This window comes from Hemiscyllium ocellatum, chromosome 3, assembly GCF_020745735.1.
Source record: "Hemiscyllium ocellatum isolate sHemOce1 chromosome 3, sHemOce1.pat.X.cur, whole genome shotgun sequence".
Lineage (NCBI taxonomy): Eukaryota > Metazoa > Chordata > Chondrichthyes > Orectolobiformes > Hemiscylliidae > Hemiscyllium > Hemiscyllium ocellatum.
The window spans coordinates 108336513-108358460 of record NC_083403.1 but is presented as its reverse complement, the minus strand read 5'-3'; the positions used below and the strand labels follow the sequence as shown (position 1 = coordinate 108358460).

At 40.4% G+C, this 21948-nt stretch overlaps 1 protein-coding gene across 1 annotated transcript; it reads left to right on the top strand.

The window, feature by feature from the left end:
• The first annotated feature begins 925 nt into the window (after window positions 1-925).
• On the top strand, window positions 926-21519 carry pnocb (prepronociceptin b). Its single transcript, XM_060821560.1, has 3 exons — window positions 926-996; window positions 17129-17274; window positions 20262-21519. The coding sequence occupies exons 2-3, from the start codon at window positions 17149-17151 to the stop codon at window positions 20718-20720; spliced, it is 585 nt and encodes a 194-aa protein (XP_060677543.1). The 5' UTR covers window positions 926-996; window positions 17129-17148; the 3' UTR covers window positions 20721-21519.
• Window positions 21520-21948: the final 429 nt, after the last annotated feature.

The window sequence follows — 21948 nt, the reverse complement described above, 5'->3', positions numbered from 1 at the left end:
CTGGTTGGGATTTCTAGAATTGAGAGGGAGAGCCAAACATTAAAGACCTTTCAGGAGCGAAATTTACAAAAAAAAATAATTCTACACACACAAACCGTGGTTGAAATTTGGAACTCTTTCAGAAAATGGCAATTATTAGATTAATTGTAAATTTTAAATCCGAGGTTGATTTATTTATTAACCATAGAAGTTAAGCTGTATGAAGCAAAGGCAGATATAATGATTTTAGTCCAAGTTTAGCCATGATCTCACTACTATGAGAACATGCGTAAGGGTAAAATGATCTGTTTCTTTTACTATATTCCCAAAGATCGCAGATAGTCATTTGGAAATTTGATGTATTATTGACTGGGGTGTATGATAGAGTGATAGGTTAGTAACGGAGTCACTGTCTGGGGTGTGTAATGGAGTGACAGGTTATTGACTGAGTGACTATCAGTTTCCCTGACCAAATGACTGTCAGGTTTCATGGCTCAGTCATTGTCTGGGTCAGTAACTGAGTGATTATTGGGGTCAGTGAGTAATTGTTGATAGTTAACTAAATGACTTTGGGTGAAGGGATAGTGACAAAGTGACTGTTGGGAATTATTAGCGATCACAGTTGTGGACTGGTAGAGGGTTCAGTGATTCTGACGAAATGACTGTTGGGGTTAGAGGCTGTTGAGCGATTTTTACTGACTGACAGTCAGGGTCATTTGGGGATTAGCAACAGGTAAATGTCGGGAGACGGTGCCTGTGTGACTCAGGGAGTGAGGATGTGTCAGTCATTGAGCCAATGTGAGGGGTTCCAGGAAGCTGCTTATAGAAATGCATCTCTTCCTGGAAGGGGTGTGCTCTCGCCTGCTGACTGTCTGGTTTGTCTGTCCACTCAGGGTATATCAGAAGAGGGGAGTTAAATACAAGGGCAGTGTGAAACCGCACCAGCGGCTTCGGGATTGAGGAGACAGACAGAGAGCTTGCAACAACAGTTATCCAGTCACTGGCGAACACTCTCAGGTAAGATTTCAGCTCAAGTTTCCCCTGTCATCCCGGTAAAGATCAGGTGCTCGGTTTAAACTTTACTGCTGTTTGAGTGAGAGTCTGAGCAAGCCGTTTTTCCTCCTACTCTCTCACTGCCTCCATCCTTTCGACCATCTCTCGCCCATTTATTTATCTTAACCGATTTTCTCTCTTATCGAAACTCCCTCCTCTCTTTAGTGGACCCCTCACCGGGCTTCCTATCCACAGAACTCCTATTTGTTTAATCCGAGTAATCTATCTGTTTCCATGCTTCCCCCCAACCCCAGCAACGTTGAACAGAGAGCATTTCCCTCCTTCCGCAGGTCCCTGTCTCCCTCACTCCTTGTAGAGTCGCTGAGAGGGAGGTGATGGAGTCGCAGGTCCCGGCTCAGTTTGCCCCTGCCTCCCCTTCACGCCCTGTGACCCGGGAGGGTTAGGGAGGACTCCCTTAACGAAGGCAAGGCGGGGGAAGGAGGCACTGGAACTGGGGAGCCACAGAGTTCCCAATTTAATTGGAGGGGAACAGCAGAATTAACATTTTTAAAGAGATAACAGAAAAGGCACAAGCAGGTGTGGCTCAGTGGTTGTACAATCTGGTACTGAGTCCAGCTTTGATCAGGAGTCTGTGCTGAAGGAAGTTGTTCAGATGGGATTTGTCCCCTCTGTGTGTGTGTGTATGTTGACCGGGTTGTCTCCATCTGACTGTGCGGACACGCCAAGGTGCAGTTCCCTCTCATGACCCCCCCCCCCATAGAGCAGGCTGCTGTGTTCAGGATTGCTCTCACCTGAGGGTCAGTGTCCCTCCCAGGGAGTTGTCAGATGTAGGTAACAGCAGTGGACTTAGAGAGACCGCGGGAGAGGGAGGCAGAAAGACAGCAGAATTGCGAAAAATAGACAAAGATTCAAAATTGGATAAAGAGATGAGAGACGGTGAATAAAAGAGATACAGGACTTGGTAGAAAATTCGGGTTGAGAACTATTTGGTTTTACCACGAGGTCACACCTTGCCGTGTGCAGTTTCACATACGTCAACTCACCCTGACAAGGCTTCTATTTGAAACACCCATTTGGAAGATGCAGATGTTGTTGAAAAGAGATCAAGGACAGAGTACTAGAAGGCACAATCAAAAACTTCAGATTTAGAATTCTCCCGTGTTCTTACCCTCATTCATTTAATTGTCATTTCAACTGAATAGTATTTTAAGTTCTTTGCAATGCTACACTAAATGCAATGTTGTTGAGCTAGTGATATTTTGTTTAGGCAGGAATTACAGTTAACAATAGAATGAGTCAGTGGATGTTACTGGTGACAATGTGTCAATTTTGAATATGGCTGCATTTCTTGGTTTGTACTTTAAATGATGATAAATAGAGCACAGACAGCATTTCCACAGGTTGGGAATCTAGAAGGAATCACAATTTTGTTTGAGTCTGGCCTTTCTGGACTGAAATTCTGAAGCATTTTACCACACAGAAAATAATAGAAATATTAAACTTTTTCACCGCCCCCCCCCCCAATCCCCACTAAAAAGGCTGGGAATTGGTTGGAGTTTTCAAGGTTAAAGCTGGATAGGCTTATGCTAGCCTAGGGCAATAAGAGATGTGGAGCAAATGCAAGTTAATTTTATCATTTTCTGTTTTCTATTGTGGAGGTCTGGTAAGATAACATCAATGTTGTGAGCTGGGTCAACTGGAATTTTCAAGGCAGAATTTTATTTGGTAAGAGCAAAATTGAGATAATAACCAGTGATCTATGTGAATAGTGGAACAATTTCAAGAACAGAATGGGTTTCTCTTATTCATATGTTTTTTCTATCTACTAAATTTGTTACCTGTAATTGGTCAGGGATGCTGAGGGTTGGGAGGAGCGGTGGAAGCTATAACCAAATATGTTTTCACAATTAAATCTTGTGCCACATGGAAACAGATTATACGCTGGATACATAGTGGGCCTGAAGGACAAGATTATTCATAACAATCATTTAAGCAAAAACCCACTAAATATCGACTATTAACAATCTGAAAGTCTATGGCTGGTGAAAATGAACTCCTGCTCTGTTGAACTGGCTTTCTACCAACAACCTTTTTGGAAATGTCCTTTTAGGACAGAAGACAGTCCTGAAGGATATTTCCCATTAAGATATGGCAGCCAGTTTATAATGATAGCCTCTTTGTAACGCAACACTGGCAGTGTTTGGGGTAATAATGTTCCTGTACACTCTCGATCTTTGTGATATTTACAACAAAGCAGGGAATTTGGCATCAGTTCTAACGTAATCTCCAAAAGATGAAATGGATTTGCAGCTAGTTGAATAACAAAGATCATTGGGGAAATAAATAGATTGAATGCTATGATTCTATGACTGTTGGATTTAATGTATAAAATAACTGTCCACGCACCCCTGTGGGACAGAGTTTTGAGAACTGGGTCCAAATCTAGAACTTATTGGTTAAAAGTACAAATGTTTTAATGCAACTCAATTTCTTCTGGATAAATTTCCATATTTGTTTACATTTGATGTTCCAAAAAGCATAATGATTACAGTACAGCATTCTAATAGCTAATTCCATGCCATTTTTTCAGATGAGACATTGAACCAGGGCCTTCTCTCTTTGTTCACCTATATACAAAAGATCCATGATACTATTGGTAAAGCAGCAGATGAATACTTCCTACCAACATTTATCTCTCAACCAACTTAACTAAAATTGATTATCTGCTCATTGATCTATATCATTGCTGTTGGAGGAATCATGCTGAGCACAACATAGATGTGACATTTTTCCCTACATGACAACAGTGAGCTGAGAGGACCCCCAAAGGAGGTGCGTTTTCCGTCCCCCGCCCCTCCCCATGGTTGCTTTGGACCTCTTCTGTTTGTCACTTTTCACTTCAGAGTGTGCCTGTTCTAACATTTTTTGGGTATAAAGAGGATGATCTCGCATTTACTTAAATCAGTCACAGTTTTCCCATATAATTTTATATTGTCATCTTCATCACTTACAGTGCATTCTATCTTTTTGTTATCGATAAACAGATATGTGGCTTTCCATCCTATCATCATATTCGTTAATTGATACTATAGTTGAAGGGCCCAACACACATCCTTAAGACATCACAAGTTGCATCCTACAAGTAGTATAATTGCCCATTTCTTTATTCCCCCTCCACTCTCTCCTGTCCCTCAGCCAATTTCTTAACCAGGTCAATAATTTGCTCTCAACTCCATAAGATTCAACTTATGCCACCAGTCTCTCATAATGGAGTGATTAAATGTCATCTTAAATTTTATATAAATTAAATTCATAAAATGCTTTTCCCATTCATTAATTTAGGACCTTCTTCGAAAAATTCAATCAAATCCATCAGCATTTACATGGATTTTACAAATCCATGCCAACTTTCCTGATCAGCTGAAAACTTTTTAAAGTGTCAGTCTTTCTTTTCTTCATAAACTCTAGCAATTTCCAGACAACAGATGTTAGGCTGATTGTAGTTCCTAAGTTTCCCTCTGTAGTCTATTTTAAATAGTGGAATAACATTACAATTTCTAATTGAAAGGAACAATTCCCAAATCAGGAGAACTTTGAAAGGTAAGTATCTGCAGTTTTTCACCTATTTTCTTTAGAACTTTCTAATAGAAACTATCCGGTCCTTTACTGCCGTTATTTTATTCCTTAAAGCTTTTTTGTTTATGTTAATTTTGCCAGGCATGTTAGCCTCTTCCTTTTACTGAAAATATTGAGACAAGGTAATTCTTCAGCATGTCTGCCATTTCTTCACTTTCAATCCAAATATTCCCATTATCAGTTGTCAGAGACCACATTGCTCAGAATCATGCTCTTTTCCTAGTGTCAATTTAAAAGTATTTTGCTTTAATTTTAATGTTATGATCTCAAGACCACAAATGTTTTAAAACTTTTATCTTTTAGAAACAGAAGCTCCGAACAGTCACATAGTTAATTATTTTTTAATCAAAAGGATATCACCACACAAAAATCATCTTAATACCTACATTCCATCTTAAATAGTGTTACTTTTAAACATAATAAAAATACAATGAACACAATAAAATATTGCATCAAGAATTTAAAAAAACATATATTCGATATAGATAACTGGGATAAAATGAATCTCTGAGTATAAAGAGTGTTGGAGCATTTTCATGAAGGAAATCAGGAAGGCAAAGCAGGCATATGAGAGCCTTGACAGATTAGATTAAGGATAATCCAAAGAGATTCTACAAGTATAATAAGAATAAAAGAGCAACTTGACAGAGAAAGAATAGGGCTCCTTTAAAGATTAATGAGATCATCTTTTGTGTTGAACCTCACAATATGGGAGAGATATTAAATGGATATTTAGTGTCAGTTTTTACTGTGGAGAAAGAATTGGAGGCTAGAGAAGTCAGAAATAAATATTGATGTTTTGAAAACAATTCACATTATGGAAGATCAAGTGCTGGGAGTCTTAGAGAACCCCAGGACCTGATCAAGCATATCTCAGGATGTTGTGGAAGTTAGAGGGGAGATTACAGGGTCCCTAGCAGAAATATTTGTATCATCTATAACCATGAGTGATGTGTTGGATGACTGGAAGGTGGCTAATATTGTACCATTATTTAAGAAAGGCCTGGGAACTGTAGACACTGGTGATGGGTACATTGTTGAAGTTATTTCTGAAAGATAGGATCTATATGTATTTGGACAGGCAAGGAATGATTAGGGATAGTCAAAATGGTTTTGCGCAAGGGGAAATTGTCTCTCAAACTTGATTTGAGTTGTTTGAGGAAGAAGATTGAAGGCAGAGCAATAGACCTTCTTTAGTTGGGCCTTAGTAAAGCCTTTGACAAGATTTTCCATGGTAGACTAATTTGTAAAGTTAAATCACATGGAATTCAGAGTGAGCTTGCAAATTGGATACAAAATTGGCTTTATGTTAGAGTGGTGGTGGAGGATTGTTTACTGGATGGGAGGCCTGTGTTCCAAAGGTACTAGGTCCACTTTTCTTTGTCATTTATAAATGATTTTGGATGAGAATATAGGAGACATGGTTAGTAAGTTTGTGGGTGACACCAAAATTGGTGGGGTGGACAGTGCAGAAAGTTAAGATTGCAAAGAAATCTTGATCACTTGCGTCAATGGACTGAAGAGTGACAGATGGAGTTTAATTTGGATAAACGTGAGGTATTGCATTTAAGTAATACAAATAAGGGATTGACTTGTACAATTAATGGTAGGACTCTGTGTAGTGTTGTAGAACAGAGACCTAGGGTTTCAGGTACATAATTATTTGAAATTTGCATCATAAGTAAATAAAATGGTTAGGAAGGCATTTAGCGCATTGCCTTCATTACTCAGGCCTTTGAATATAGGAGTTGGGACATTATGGTGGGATTCTACAGGTCGTTAGTGAGGCTTCTTCTGGAGTACTGTGTGCAGTTCTGGGTCACCTTGTTGTAGGAAGGATATTATTAAATTGGAGAGGGTTCAGCAAAGATTTATCAGGATGTTGCTGGGAATGGAGAGTTTGAATTATAAAAATACGCTGGGACATTTTTCACTGGAGTGTAGGAAGTTGCTGGAAGTGTTGGACCTTTTTTTTAAAAATCATGATGGACATGATTAAGGTGAAAATCAAAGGTATTGTCCCCCAGGTGTGGGAGTTCAAAAATAGGGGACATATTTTTAAGATGAGAGGAGAAAGATTTGTAAAGGACATGAGGGGCAATAGTTTTACAGAGTGGTTAGTGTGTAGAATGAACTCCCAAAGGAAGTGGTGGATGCAGGTACAGTTACAACACTTACAAGACATTTGGGTAATACATGCATAGAAAAGGTTTGGAGGGATATGGGCAAAGTGCAGATAGGTGAGACTAGTTTAGTTTGGGAACATGGTCAGCGTGGATGAGTTGGACTGAAGGGTCTGTTTCCATGCTGTATGACTGTGATTCTATGACAATTATTGTACTTAAATTCTAAATCTAATTTTAAATCCACTGTCCTTCTACCTTCATCAGATTTATACCCTGAAATCTTTAAATTAACCTTACTAAAACCTGGAAGATAAACAGTTTGGTCTGGGTACTGTCAATGATTTGTATATTTGTTGAGGTTTTTTGAGCCTTCCATTTACTTACAAGTATACCCTCAAGAACAAGTATACCGTTTTGGATACTTGTGGGGGGGATGACTTACCAGGGGCAAGCAACGAGGTTCAGGCCTCTGGCACGGAGCCTGGCCCCGTTGCTCAGAAGGGTAGGGTGGAAAAAGGTAGAGCAATAGTTCTTGGGGACTCGATAGTGAGGGGTACAGACAGACGGTTTTGTGGGGGCGACAGGGACTCACGTTTGGTATGTTGCCTCCCAGGTGCAAGGGTACGTGATGTCGCTGATCGTGTTTTCCGGGTCCTTAAGGGGGAGGGGGAGCAGCCCCAGATCGTGGTCCACGTTGGCACCAATGATATAGGTAGGAAGAAGGGTGAGGATGTCAGACAGGCTTTCAGGGAGCTAGGTTGGAAGCTCAGAGTTAGAACAAACAGAGTTGTAGTCTCTGGTTTGTTACCCGTGCCACGTGATAGAGAGTCGAGGAATAGGGAGAGAGAGCAGTTAAATGCGTGGCTACAGGGATGGTGCAGGAGGGAGGGATTCCGGTTTCTGGACAACTGGGGTCCTTTCTGGGGAAGGTGGGACCTCTATAAAAAGGATGGGCTACACCTGAACCTGAGGGGCACCAGTATCCTTGGGGGGAGGTTTGCTAGTGCTCTTTGGGAGGGTTTAAACTAACTCCGTGGGGGCATGGGAACCAGGACTGTAGCTTTAGGGTACAGGACCTTGAGTGTAGGGAGGTTAGGAATAATGCAGTGATCTCTAAGGAGGGTGCCTGTAACCAGAAGGGTGGATTGAAGTGTATACTTCAATGCCAGAAGTATAAGGAATAAGGTAGGTGAACTTGCAGCGTGGGTTGGTACCTGGGACTTCGATGTTGTGGCCATTACAGAGACGTGGGTAGAACAGGGACAAGAATGGCTGTTGCACGTTCCAGGGTTCAAATGTTTTAGTAGGATCAGACATGGGGGTAAAAAAGGGGGAGGCGTGGCATTACTTGTCAAAGATAGTATCACAGCAGTGGAATGGACGATGGAAGAGGACTTGCCATCTGAGGTAGTTTGGGCTGAGGTTAGAAATAGGAAAGGTGAGGTCACCCTGTTAGGTGTTTTCTACAGGCCTCCTAATAGTCCTAGAGAAGTAGAGGATAATATTGCGAGGATGATTCAGGAAAAGAGTGAAGGTAGCAGGGTGGTTGTTATGGGGGACTTTAACTTCCCAGATATTGACTGGGAGAGCTATAGCTCGAGTTCATTAGATGGGTCGGTGTTTGTACAATGTGTGCAGGAGGGTTTCCTGACACAATATGTCGACAGGCCAACAAGAGGGGAGGCTATATTGGATTTGGTTCTAGGTAATGAACCAGGCCAGGTGTTAGACTTGGAGGTAGGTGAGCACTTCGGGGACAGTGACCACAACTCGGTGACTTTTACTTTAGTGATGGAGAGGGATAATCGTGCGCCGCAGGGCAAGAGTTATAGCTGGGGGCAGGGAAATTATGATGCAGTGAGGCATGACTTAGGATGTGTGGATTGGAAAAATAGGCTTCAAGAGAAGAACACTAATGAGATGTGGGGATTGTTCAAGGAGCAGCTACTGCGTGTCCTCGATAGGTATGTACCAGTCAGGCATGGTGTAAAGGGCCTTGTGAGGCAGCCGTGGTTTAGTAAGGAATTGGAGTCCCTTGTGAAAGGGAAGAAGGCGGCATATGTAAAGATGAGGCGTGAAGGTTCAGTAGGGGCGATTGGGAGTTATAAGGTAGCCAGGAAGGAGCTAAAGAGGGAGCTAAGAGAAGCGAGAAGGGGACATGAAAAGTCTTTAGCTGGTAGGATTAGGGAAAACCCAAAGGCTTTCTATAGGTATGTCAAGAATAAAAGGATGACTAGGGTAGGTATCGGTCCAGTCAAGGATAGTAGTGGGAAGTTGTGTGTGGAGGCGGAGGAGATTGGAGAGACATTAAATCAGTACTTTTCATCAGTATTCACTCAGGAACAGGACACTGTTGCTGATGTGAATATGGAATCACAAATAATTAGAATGGATGCCCTGGAAATATGCAGGGAAGAGGTTTTGGGAATATTGGAAAGGATGAATATAGATAAGTCTCCTGGGCCTGATGGCATTTACCCCAGGATCCTATGGGAAGCTAGGGAGGAGATAGCAGAGCCATTGGCCTGGATTTTTATGTCGTCATTGTCAACGGGAATAGTACCAGAGGACTGGAGGATAGCGAATGTGGTCCCATTGTTCAAGAAAGGGAGTAGGGATAGCCCTAGTAACTATAGGCCAGTGAGTCTGACTTCAGTGGTGGGCAAAGTCTTAGAGAGAATGGTAAGGGATAAGATTTATGAACATCTGGGTAGGAATAACGTGATCAGGGATAGCCAGCATGGTTTTGTGAAGGGCAGGTCGTGCCTCACAAACCTTATTGAGTTCTTTGAGAAGGTGACTAATGAAGTGGACGAGGGTAAAGCAGTAGATGTTGTGTATATGGATTTTAGTAAGGCGTTCGATAAGGTTCCCCATGGTAGGCTAATGCTAAAACTACGGAGGTATGGCATTGAGGATACATTAGAGGTTTGGATTAGGAATTGGCTGGCTGGAAGGAGACAGAGGGTAGTAGTTGATGGATTATGTTCATCTTGGAGCGCAGTTACTAGCGGTGTACCACAAGGATCTGTTTTGGGACCATTGCTTTTTGTTATCTTTATAAATGATCTAGAGGAAGGACTTGAAAGCTGGGTAAGCAAGTTTGCGGATGACACAAAAGTCGGTGGAGTTGTGGATAGTGAGGAAGGAAGTGGTAGGTTACAGTGGGATATAGATAAGTTGCAGAGCTGGGCGGAAATGTGGCAAATGGAATTCAATGTAGCTAAGTGCGAAGTCGTTCACTTTGGTAGGAATAACAAGATGATGGATTACTGGGCTAATGGTAGGCTACTTGGTAGTGTGGATGAGCAGAGGGATCTTGGTGTCCATGTACACAGATCTCTGAAAGTTGCCACCCAGGTAAATAGTGCTGTGAGGAAGGCATATGGTGTACTGGGCTTTATTGGCAGAGGAATTGAGTTCCGGAGTCCTGAGGTCATGTTGCAGTTGTATAAGACTCTGGTGAGGCCTCATCTGGAGTATTGTGTGCAGTTTTGGTCGCCATACTATAGGAAGGATGTGGAAGCTTTAGAACGAGTGCAGAGGAGGTTTACCAGGATGTTGCCTGGAATGGTAGGAAAATCTTAAGAGGAAAGGCTGAGGCACTTGGGGCTGTTCTCATTGGAGAAGAGAAGGTTTAGGGGAGATCTGATAGAAGTGTATAAGATGATTAGGGGTTTAGATAGGGTAGATACTAAGAACCTTTTACCGCTAATGGAGTCAGGTGTTACTAGGGGCCATAGCTTTAAATTAAGGGGTGGTAGGTATAGGACAGATGTTAGGGGTAGATTCTTCACACAGCGGGTTGTGAGTTCATGGAATGCCCTGCCCGTATCAGTGGTGAACTCTCCTTCTTTATGGTCATTTAAGCGGGCATTGGATAGGCATTTGGAAGTTATTGGGCTAGTATAGGTTAGGTAGGATTTGGTCGGCGCAACATCGAGGGCCGAAGGGTCTGTACTGCGCTGTATCCTTCTATGTTCTATGTTCTATGTTACAACAGATTGCCTCATCAAATCTCCTTCAACATCCCAAGGTTGGAAACACCCTGTTCAACACAGGTACCTCTGGAGCTTAAGTCTACACCTCTGGTCAGAAACCTTCTGGTTCTGATAATTTTTAAGTTTTGTATGTAAACTTCTGTCTCTGTCTCTCTTGTCTCTTCTCCCCTCAGTGTACGTGTACCAGAAATGCAACTCTGTTAGAATCCTTTGGTTAATAAACGTTGTAACTTTTTTTTTAAGCCAATACCCCTCTATTTTAGCAAAAGTATGCTGCAATATTTTCTTCTCTCCAACTTGCTCTAGAGAAAACCCACCTAGGGAACCATCTCACACCAATTTTTAACAATTGTTTTCTATTGTTCATCTCTCAGGAAACCTGGTCACAGGATAATTGGAAATTTTTTAAAATCTGAAATTGGATCCTAGTTTTTAAAGGATCCATCATCCCAATTAAGATAAATGCTTTCTTACCAAAAGTACAGTGCCATTTCAATATTCATTACAAGCTGCTTTTCATATTTCCTTTATGTAATTCTTACTATCAAATTTTGCTATTTTAACTGATCCTACACATTAAATGATTTTTTTTTCAACATGATTCACTGACCTTCAATTGTTTTACCCATGAACCAGTGTGTCCAGTTTTCCTTCTTCATTCATTGCATATGGACTCTACTGACAGAGCCTGCATTAGTTTCCCATCCCTAATGACCTTTGAGAATGATTTGGAGATGCTGGTGTTGGACTGGAGTGTACAAAGTTTAAAAATCACACAACACTAGGTTATAGTCCAACAGGTTTAATTGGAAGCACACTAACTTTCAGAGCGACCTGGTGGAGCGTCGCTCCGAAAGCTAGTGTGCTTCCAATTGAACCTGTTGGACCATAACCTGGTGTTGTGATTTTTGACTTTTGAGAAGATAGTGATGAGCTGTCTTGAAAGTTGCAGGCCACCTGGTCTTTTGGGAAGGAGTTCTAAGATTTTGACCCAGTGAAGAAACTGTGATATGTTTCTGAGTCAGGGTGATGAGTGAGTTGGAGGAGAATTTTCAGGTGGTGATGTTCATTAGTAGCTGCTATCCTTGTAACTCTAGATTGTGGTAAATGTAGTTTAGGAAGGTGCTGGCCAAGGAGACTTCAAAATCTTCTGAAATGCATTTCGTTGATGGTACATACTGCTGCAAATATGCATCAGGAATGGAGGGAGTGGATGTTTGTGGGTATGATGTTAATAAAGTGACCTATTTTGTCCTGGATAGTGTCAGGCTGCTTCTGTATTGTTGGAGCTCATCCAATGTATCCACACAAATGGATAATATTCCATCACTTGTGACTTGCAGATGGTGGACAGGCTTCAGGGAGTTTGGAGGTGGGTTACTCACTGCCAGATTCCTACGTTTTGACCTGCTTTTGTAGCCACTGTATTTATATGGCTAGTCCAGCTTCCCAGGCTGCTAACAATGGGAAATTTCAGCATTGGTAATGCAATTGGATGTCAATAGTGGAGATGATATTTGCCAGCAGTTGTGAATGTTATCACTTGTCAGCCCAAGCCTAGATATTGTGCAGGTTGGACAAATTATTTGAACATGGGCTGCTTCACTATCTGAGGATTCATGAATGGTGCTGAACATTGTGCAATCATCAGTGAACAGCCCCTTTCTGACCTTATGATAGAGGTGTGGAGGGAAGGTCATTGAAGTAGCTGAAGATAGCTGGGCCTAGGAAAATCCCCTAAAGAATGAAGGGATCTTGTGTGGCATAATGGAAATATCCCTACCTCTCTGAACCAGGGGGCCAGTTTCAAATCCCACGTGTTCCACTACCATATCACTGGTTCTGCTGGGAGAAGCTTCCATAGGTCTCACTACAATCTTAAATCTCTTTCTACTTAATTGTACACTTGAAATCTGTTTTTTTTTTCCCCCTCTCACTATAAACTCTTATCACTGAGCCAATTTCATTTCTAATCTCTAAGGTTGCTCCTCCTCATCTGACGCTTTCCCTAATTTTCTAGATAATATAACCTCGAACATTTAGTTCCCAGTACTGACCATCTTATAACTCATGCCTCAGTAAGGGCCATTCTGTCATATGCTTCAAGTTTGCATGTGCACCTCAATTTGTCCCTTATTTTCTGTGTTTATACATAGAAAGTTTGTCTGCCCTATACATCATAACCAGTCCTTCGACTCTCATATTTTGCTCATAAATTCCTTATTTCTTTTACCTGCCTTGATTTTTTTTAAAACAACTTCTGGATTTCCTTTAATTTCTGACTGTCATTTTCTTCCTTTTAGTTTTGATTTTATTAATCTTTTTCCACCTAAATTCTCCAAATATTTACTATTTAAAAGTACTTATGACAGACCAATTTACTTTTTCTAAGTCAGTTCTACCTGCCCCAGAGTCACAAAATAGATTTTTTTCTTTCCCACGTAACCTCTTCACCTATTTGTCCACCTCTCTAACTTGGTGATCCTGACTACGTAAAAATACACATAGAAAAGAGTGTTTTATTTGTTCTATGTCTGTATTTCAGATATAAAATGCACAATGTTTTATTTCTTTGACGATTTGGAGATGCCGGTGTTGGACTGGGGTGTACAAAGTTTAAAAATCACACAACACCAGGTTTTAGTCCAACAGGTTTAATTGGAAGCACACTAGCTTTCGGAGCGATGCTCCTTCATCAGGTGCTAGTGGAGGGCTCGATCGTAACACAGAATTTATAGCAAAAATTTATAGCATGATGTAACTGAAATTATACATCGAAAAATTGATTGTGTGTTAAGCCTTTCATCTGTTAGAATACAGTGATAGTTTCACTTCTTTCATGTGTAAATCACAAAACCTCTTTTAAAAAAAGTTGCATTCTCGGGTTAGCTGTTAACAATGGTGATAGCTAGACAATAAGTTGAAGGTGTTGACCCCCTGTGTTCTCTGTCTATGCCATGATGCTTAGATTGATTCTAATCTAAAAAGTGAGATAACGGAGTTCTACATGAATGCATGCAGTTTTTGAGCAAAGTACAATGTAACTCTGCAAGTACAAATTCACCCCACAAAATATGTGTGTGCATGTGGGTCTTTGTCAGTCTGTGTGTGTGTGTCTGTCTGGGTTGGTGGTTGTGAGTGTGAGAAAGTGTGTGTGTGTGTGTAGTGAGTGCAGAATGTCTTAAGTCTGTGAGGGGGTGCATGTGTGAGTGTGTGTGTGTGTCTGTGCGTATAGGAGTGCCTGTGTGTAAGAGTATGTGTGTGTTGTGTGTGTGTGTGTGTGTGTATATATAGTGCAATTGTGGTCACCTGTAATGTGACATGAACCCAAGGTCAAAAACTGCATGAATTTATGTAGAACTGTTATCTTACTTTTTAGATTAGAATCAATCTAAACATCACAGCATAGACAGAGAACACAGAGGGTCAACACCTTCAACATATTGTTTAACTATCACCATTGTTAACAGCTAACCCGAGAATGCAACCTTTTTTAAAAAAGAGGTTTTGTGATTTACACATGAAAAAAGTGAAGCTATCACTGTATTCTAACACATGAAAAGCTTAACAGACAATCAATTTTTCAATGTATAATTACAGTTACATCACACTAAATTTTTGCTATAAATTCTGTTACGATTGAGCCCTCCACTATCACCTGATGAAGGAGCGTCGCTCCGAAAGCTAGTGTGCTTCCAATTAAACCTGTTGGACTATAACCTGGTGTTGTGATTTTTAACTTTATTTATTTGATCACACTTTTTTTTAAAATTGTAGAGAGATCAATATATTATTTGTTCTAATTCAGTGATTCCGTTACAGGAAATTCAGTGATTTGTGTGTTACGACTGGATGTTTTAATTGTTCCATATCTTTCAGTTCTTGAAGACTCAGTATGTATTTCTATGTCTGCCAGTTCTTGGAAACTTAATTCATTCAATGTCTATTAGTTACAGAAAGTTCAATATTTTATTACGCCATGCTGCAGGAGACCGCAACAAATTATAGCAAGACATTAATAGACTTGCGGAAAGGGCAAATAATATGCAAATAAAGTTCAACACATAAAATGAATAGCAGTACATTTTATCAGGAAGAAGGAGAGGTCACTAATTATTTGGAAGGAGCAAATCCAATTGGGATAGAGGAATAAAGGGATTTTGAAGTACAAACCCATCAATTATTTAAAAGCTGAGCCACCGATTAGCAAGGCCATTTTTTAAAAAAAAGCAAAACAAGCACATGTCCTTATTTTTGAAGGGATGGGATTTCAAAAGTAGGGAAGTTAAGCTAAACTTGGGAGACAGACAGGTAACCCAGATGACAGTAGAGGCTGCCACTGAGGTAGACTGTGTGGAAGGTGTGGTGCAACCAATGTTTCATAAAATAAAAGAATAAAATGAAAATCTTCCAATGCTCACACCCTATAGAGACACTTCTCATCCCTTCATGTCACTCTATGCTCAGCCCCATAGTCCCTCATGCACTCCATGTGAACCTAATCTCTGCCCACCCCATAGCCCTTCATAGCAGCTTTGTCAACTTAATGCCAGCCCATTACCCTACTACCACTCTTCTGACAGGTCTGAGGTGCAGCATATTGGTTATCAGTGCCACCTCACAGTGCCAGGGACCTAGGTATGATTCCAGCCTTGAATGAATACCTGTGTGGAGGTCGCATGTTCTCGGTGTCTGTGTGGATTTCCACTAGCTACTGAGTTTTCCTCTCACAGTCTAAAGATGTGCAGGTTAGGTGGATTGGCCATGCTAAATTCCCCTTAGCGTCCAAGGATGTGTAAGCTAGATGGATTAGCCATGGTAAATGGCAGATTACAGAGAGAGTGGGGAGGAGCTCTTCGGAGGGTCAGTGCCGATATGATGGATCAAATGGTCTCTTTCTGTACTCTAAAGATTCTTTGACCCTCTTGACAGGTGTTTCAAAAAGGTTTTGGCAGTTCATTTTGAGTGGTGCCCTGGCAGTTTTAATGAATGTAACTGTAGTGCATTTATGTACTTGTTATGCACAATTATGATTACTTTAAACTACTCCTGTTTCAAAGGTATCTCAGATTCCAAGGGACACTGGCTATCCAAATAAATCCACAAAGTTCAGATCTGCTCTCACCAGATTTAATCTGCACACTTTTTAGGTTTCAATTTCCAAGCCTAACGAAATCCCAATTCTCTATGGGCAGTTGGTAATTTAAATGGCCAGTTGCCTTCATAAAATGAGTATGCATGAAATGCACAAGTGTCATGTTTGGGTTCGGGACTAATGTTTCAGCTACTCTGACATTTTCACTGTGTTGGAGAGGCTCTCTATTGTCGTGAAAGTGTGATTCAGAATACTGTGTGCAGTTCTGGTTATCATATTGTAAAAAGCATATAAAGGCCTTGCAGAGTGTGCAGAGAAGATTTACGAGAATGATACTAGAAATGTATAAGTGGGTATACAAATCAGAAAAGAAATGACAATATGGGTTGCTTTTCTCCTTGAAAAAGATTCTGAGGGATGATCTATTAAATGTCTTTAATATTAATGAAAAGTTTTGAGAGGGTGGAGAAGAGCAGGATTAGAGGTAGCAATGTAGGATTGTTACCAAGAAATCGATAAGGAGTTCAGAAAAATTGTCTTCACCCAAACAGTGCTAAAATGTAGAACTTTGACACAAGGAGTGTTTGAAATATATTTTTGCATTTCAAAGAAAATTAGACCAGCATAAGGAGAAAAGAATGGTTATGACATTTAGATCAGAAAAAATGGGAAATGACATGGACTGTTCTGTATTGGTCACCTATTGAAAGCTCAATGTTTTAATTACGTATCTATTAGTTTTAGAAGGCTCAGTGTTTTATTTGTCCTATGTCTATAATTGAGAGTTCTGAAGAAGTATCATTATTGGACTCAAAATATTAATTCTGTTTTTCCTTTTCATGGATGCTTCCAGACATGTTTAGTTTCTCCAATACTTTTTATATTATTAGTTATAGACAGTTTAATGTTTTCTTTATTCAATATCTGTGTTTCAGTGATAGATATTTTTAATCAACCTGTTCAGACATGATAATGACATACCTTCAGAGCAGGTTGAACTTGAATTCAGGTCTTCTGGCCCAGAGATAGGGACATTACCACTGTCGCAAGATCACATTTGAATTTATTATTGATATTTTCGAATCAATTTGTTCATAGATGTTATTACCTAATTCCCAGAGCAGGTAGGACTTGAACCCAGGCCTTCTATCCCAGAAGTAGGGAATCTACCATTTCGCCACAAGAGACCTCACAATTCAGTTATTAGTATGTCTGAAGAAAAACTAAATGAAACTGATGTTTCAGCTGAATGTTTAACATACCTATTTCTTTTTCAGCCCATCCTATTTGAATCAATATGAAGACCTTTCTCCTATCTCTAGTACTGCTGTTTTATTTGGTTCCATGTTCGCAGGGAGACTGTGTGGCTGAGTGCCTCACCTGTCACAAATTCTTCTATCAGCGCCAACACTTCAATGCACTCGTGAGTCTTTGTGTCTGTTTTGCATGCCAATTTTCATCAATAGTACTGGGCTTTGTGCCTGGCTGTCTCTCAAGATACTATCTGATCTGCAATCCATTGTGTGAGGAATTGTAAAGTTACTGAGATTAGGTGAAAGGAAATTGTCGTCTTTGTGGTTGATACAGACCATGGAGGTGTGAAGAGAAAATACATAATGACTCATGACTGAGAGAGAAAGTTTATTGCCCGCCAAAGCTCAGTGCCCTCTGTGGAGTTCATCAGCAAAAGGAAAAAAGTAATGGGCTGTACAAAGTACACTACCACCATCCATTGGCAGAAAAGTGGAAGTGCAGAATTTCAGGTTCAAGGTGAAAAGTGTAGCACTCGGCTCCGCAGAGTTAGATCAGGAATTGCTCAATAATGAGCTCCAACTTCACAGCAAACATCAGAACTATGAGTGGTCTGTACGACCTTTGATTGTCCTCCTAGAACATTATAGTGCAGCACAGGCCCTTCGGCCCTCGCTGTTGCACCAACCTGTGGAATTAAACTGAAGCCCATTCCATTCTCATCCATATGCCTATCCAATGATCATTTAAATGCCCTTAAAGTTGGCGAGTCGACTACTACTGCAGGCAGTGCATTCCACGCACCTACTACTTTGAGTAAAGTAACTACCTCTGACATCTGTCCTATATCTATTACCCCTCAATTTAAAGATATGTCCCCTCATGCTAGCTATCTCCATCTGAGGGAAAAGGCTCTCACTGTCCACCCTGTCTAGCCCTCTGATTATCTTGTGTCTCAGCTAAGTCACCTCTCAACCTTCTGTCTAACGAAAACAGCCTCAAGTCCCTCAGCCTTTTCTCCAAAAGACCTTCCATTCATACCAGGCAACATTCGTGTAAATCTCCTCTGAACCCTTTCCAAAGCTTCCACATCCTTCCTATAATGCGGTGACCAGAATTGTATGCAATACTCCAAATGTGGCCGCACCAGAGTTTTTTGTGCAGCTGCAGCATGATCTCATGGTTACAAACTCGATCCCTATACCAATAAAAGCTAATAAACCGTATGTCTTAACAGCCTTATCAACCTGGGTGGCAACTTTCAAGGATCTATGTATCTGGACACTGACGCCACTCTACTCCTCTCCACTACCAAGAATCGTACCGTTGGCCCTGTTTGCTGCATTCTTGGTACTCCTTCCAAAGTGAATCACCTCACATTTTTGCACATTTAACTCCATTTGCCACCTCTCAGCCCAGCTCTGCAGCTTATCCATGTCTCTTTGTAACCTACAACATCCTTCATCCACATCTCTCCTGACCTTTAGTGTCATCACCCTCCATCCATTCCTCCATATTTTGTGCAATAGCCTACCATGGGGAATATTATCAAATGCTTTACTGAATCCATATAAACCACATCAACCGCTTTACCCTCATCCACTGGTTAGGTGACCTTCTCATAGAACTCTAAGGTTTGTGAGGCACAACCTACCCATCATGAAACCGTGTTGACTATCCCTGATCAACTTATTCCTTTCTAGATGATTAGAAATGCTATTTCTTGTATCCTTTCCAATATTTTACCTACAACCAAAGTAAGGCTCACAGGTCTATAATTTCCACGTTGTCTCTACTCCCCATCTTGAAAAAGGGAACAATGTTTGCTATCCTCCAGTCTTCTGGTACTATTCCTGTAGAAAATGATGACCACAGAAAGATCAAAGCCAAAGGCTCGGCAATCTCCTCCATGGTTCCCAGAGAATCCCAGGATAAATCCTATCCAGCCCAGAATACTTATCTATTTTTACACTTTTTTTTCCAGAATTGCTAACACCTCCTTCTTATGCACCTCAATCCCATCTAGTCTAGGAGCCTGTATCTCAATATTCTCCTCGACCATATTGTCTTTTTCTAGTGTGAATACTGACGAAAAATATTAATCTAACGCTTCCCCTATCTCCTCTGACTCCACGCACAATTTCCCACTATTGTGCTTGTTTAGCCTTACTCTTTTTTTATTCCTGATATACTTATAGAAAGCCTTTGGGTTTTCCTTGATCCTATCTGCCAATGACCTCTCACGTCCCCTCCTGGCTCTCCTTAGCTCTCTTTTTTGCTCTTTCTTGGCTAACTTGCAACTCTCACCTGAAGAACCGTTCAGAATGATGCTCCTTGGGTTTCATATTCACTGGAATCCTGCTGAATTTAGAGGACTAAAATATGATTCAGAAATCCTTCAGATTTGATTGTTGAGGGGTTTGTTTGATTCTGGGTTTCCCTCTAATTGGGGAATCCAGAGCGAGGAAACCATTCTAATGTCGGGCTAAACTGTTCAGAAATGATATTAGAAAGTATTTCTTCAAACAACTTTGCAAATCTGGAAGTCTTTCCCAAAGGATTAATTAGACCTTTCAAGACTAATACTGCTAGGTTATTAGCTAGGTTGCTTGTTCTAAAGAAGTCATATTGGATTTGAAATAGTAACTCTGTCTCTCCACAAATACTGCCAGACCTCCTGAGTTAATGCTGCAGTTTCAGTCTGGTTGTTAGATTATTGTGGATTTTTTTTTGAGGGGGAATAAAGAAAAAGCATGAATTCAGAATAAAGTCATGATCTAATTTAATATGTTACAAATCACACAACATCAGGTTATAGTCCAACAAGTTTAATTGGAAACACTAGCGTTCGGAGCACCATTCCTTCATCAGGTGGTTGTGGCACAACCACCTGATGAAGGAGCAGCACTCCAAAAGCTAATGCTTCTAATTAAACCAGTTGGACTATAACCTGATGTTATGTGATTTGTAACCTTGTACACCCCAGTCCAACACTGGCATCTCCAAATCATAATTTAATAATGTAATAGACTAAGAACTGTATGGTCTACACCCCATTCCTATGTAAGAATACAAAAATTTGGAGATTGATATAAACAAATTATTAATTAAAAGAAATCCGAAGTACATTCCATCACTGAGTAACTTGTCTTGTTTTAGGTCTGCATTCTACAGTGCAAAGGGAAAGATATATCCTCTGTTGTTTGGGAAGACTGCAGAAAAATTACCTCCGCATCATCCATGGGTGTGAGCAGATCTCAAACCAGAAGCCTGTCTTTTGGTAATACTGAAAGCAATAGTCGAGTCAACTCTGCCAACACTTGGGGATTTCTTCAAACCATGAAGACCATGTGGCCCAATGACAGTGGGAAGCATGTCTATGATGATGGGGCTGAAACCACATTTGAGATGGACAACAGTCATCGAGATACAGAGAAGAAACATCAGATCAGAGAAGTTGCAGAGGGCAACAGAAGCTTCCAGAAAAGATATGGAGGCTTCATGGGAGTCAGAAAATCGGTTAGGAACTGGAGCAATTTGAACAGACAGACCAATCAAAAGAGATATAGCAAATTTCTGAGGCAGTATCTAGGACTGACAACACATTCTACTGAGTAGGACAGTTTACTATAAAACTTGGTTGTATAAATTTGAAATTGTGGGACTGAATAGAGCTGATGCTTAGTCTAGATTATAGAGGAGTCAGCCTTAACATTAGCTGATGTCATGACTATTCTGTGATAGTGAAACATCTAACTCAGATACATGCACAGGTAAGACTTCTAAACATAATACTCTCTAATGGCTCACTTATTCAATGAACAAAATTAATCTTTTGATCTTGCGCAGTTTCACAATGATTTGAAGAAGTCTTGTCATCTGTGAAAAGTGTCAAGTGAGATATTGGACTAGGTAGGTGGATAAAAGTATATGAAGTGACTACCAATAATCACATCTGCCTAATCTAGAAAGATTGCACCACACACACAAAAAAACGACCTGTTGGATATTCAATGTAGCTACTCTGAAAATAAGCAGTGTGTTCAATTGGACAGGCACTCTGTGATAATAAGAAACTGCACTGATAAAACTATCCAATTAACCCCACTCCTCTGCCAGTTTTCCAAAGCCCTGTAGCTTTTTCTCCCCCTTTCAAGTATTTATCCAATTTTTTTTTTGCAAGTTGTTGTTGGATCTGTTTCCACATCCCTTCAGGCAGTTTATTCCAGAGAATTTCAAGTTGGTGTGGAAAATAAATGCTCCTCATTGTCATTGTGGGTGGGTTGCTCTTTGGAGGGTTGTGCAGACTCAATGGGCCAAATGGCCTCTTCTGCACTGTAGGGATTTTATGATAAAGCGTGAACATCATAATACAAAAATGATAGCAACACATTGTAAGTGTAACTAAACAGGGCAAAGTTATGCAAAGCCTTCTTACTTTGTAGTGTCCACTCAAGCCTTCAATCAATTCTACTTTTCATTTCAAATTGCTGTAGTTTTTTGGATCAGGAGATTTTTAAAATGTAATTTTAAATTTTAATGATAGTAATTGAACACTTTCACAATGAACATTAAGGACAAAAGTTTCACTATTACATTATATTGTAAATTACCTGCTCTGTGGATAAATGTGATTATGTGGAGTTGAATTTCTAACCTCTTTCTAATTTTTCAGCATAATTTTACAAAGGGTTGGCTGAATTATGATTCTGTTAAAGGTGACTTCATCAATTACCCCTAATTTGCAGCAACAGATTGAGTGAGTGCACTCTTGTCCCCCACCAGCACTCCCCATGCAACCTACAACGTTGTCATATAAAATTTTCTTAGTAGAGATTTTTCGTTT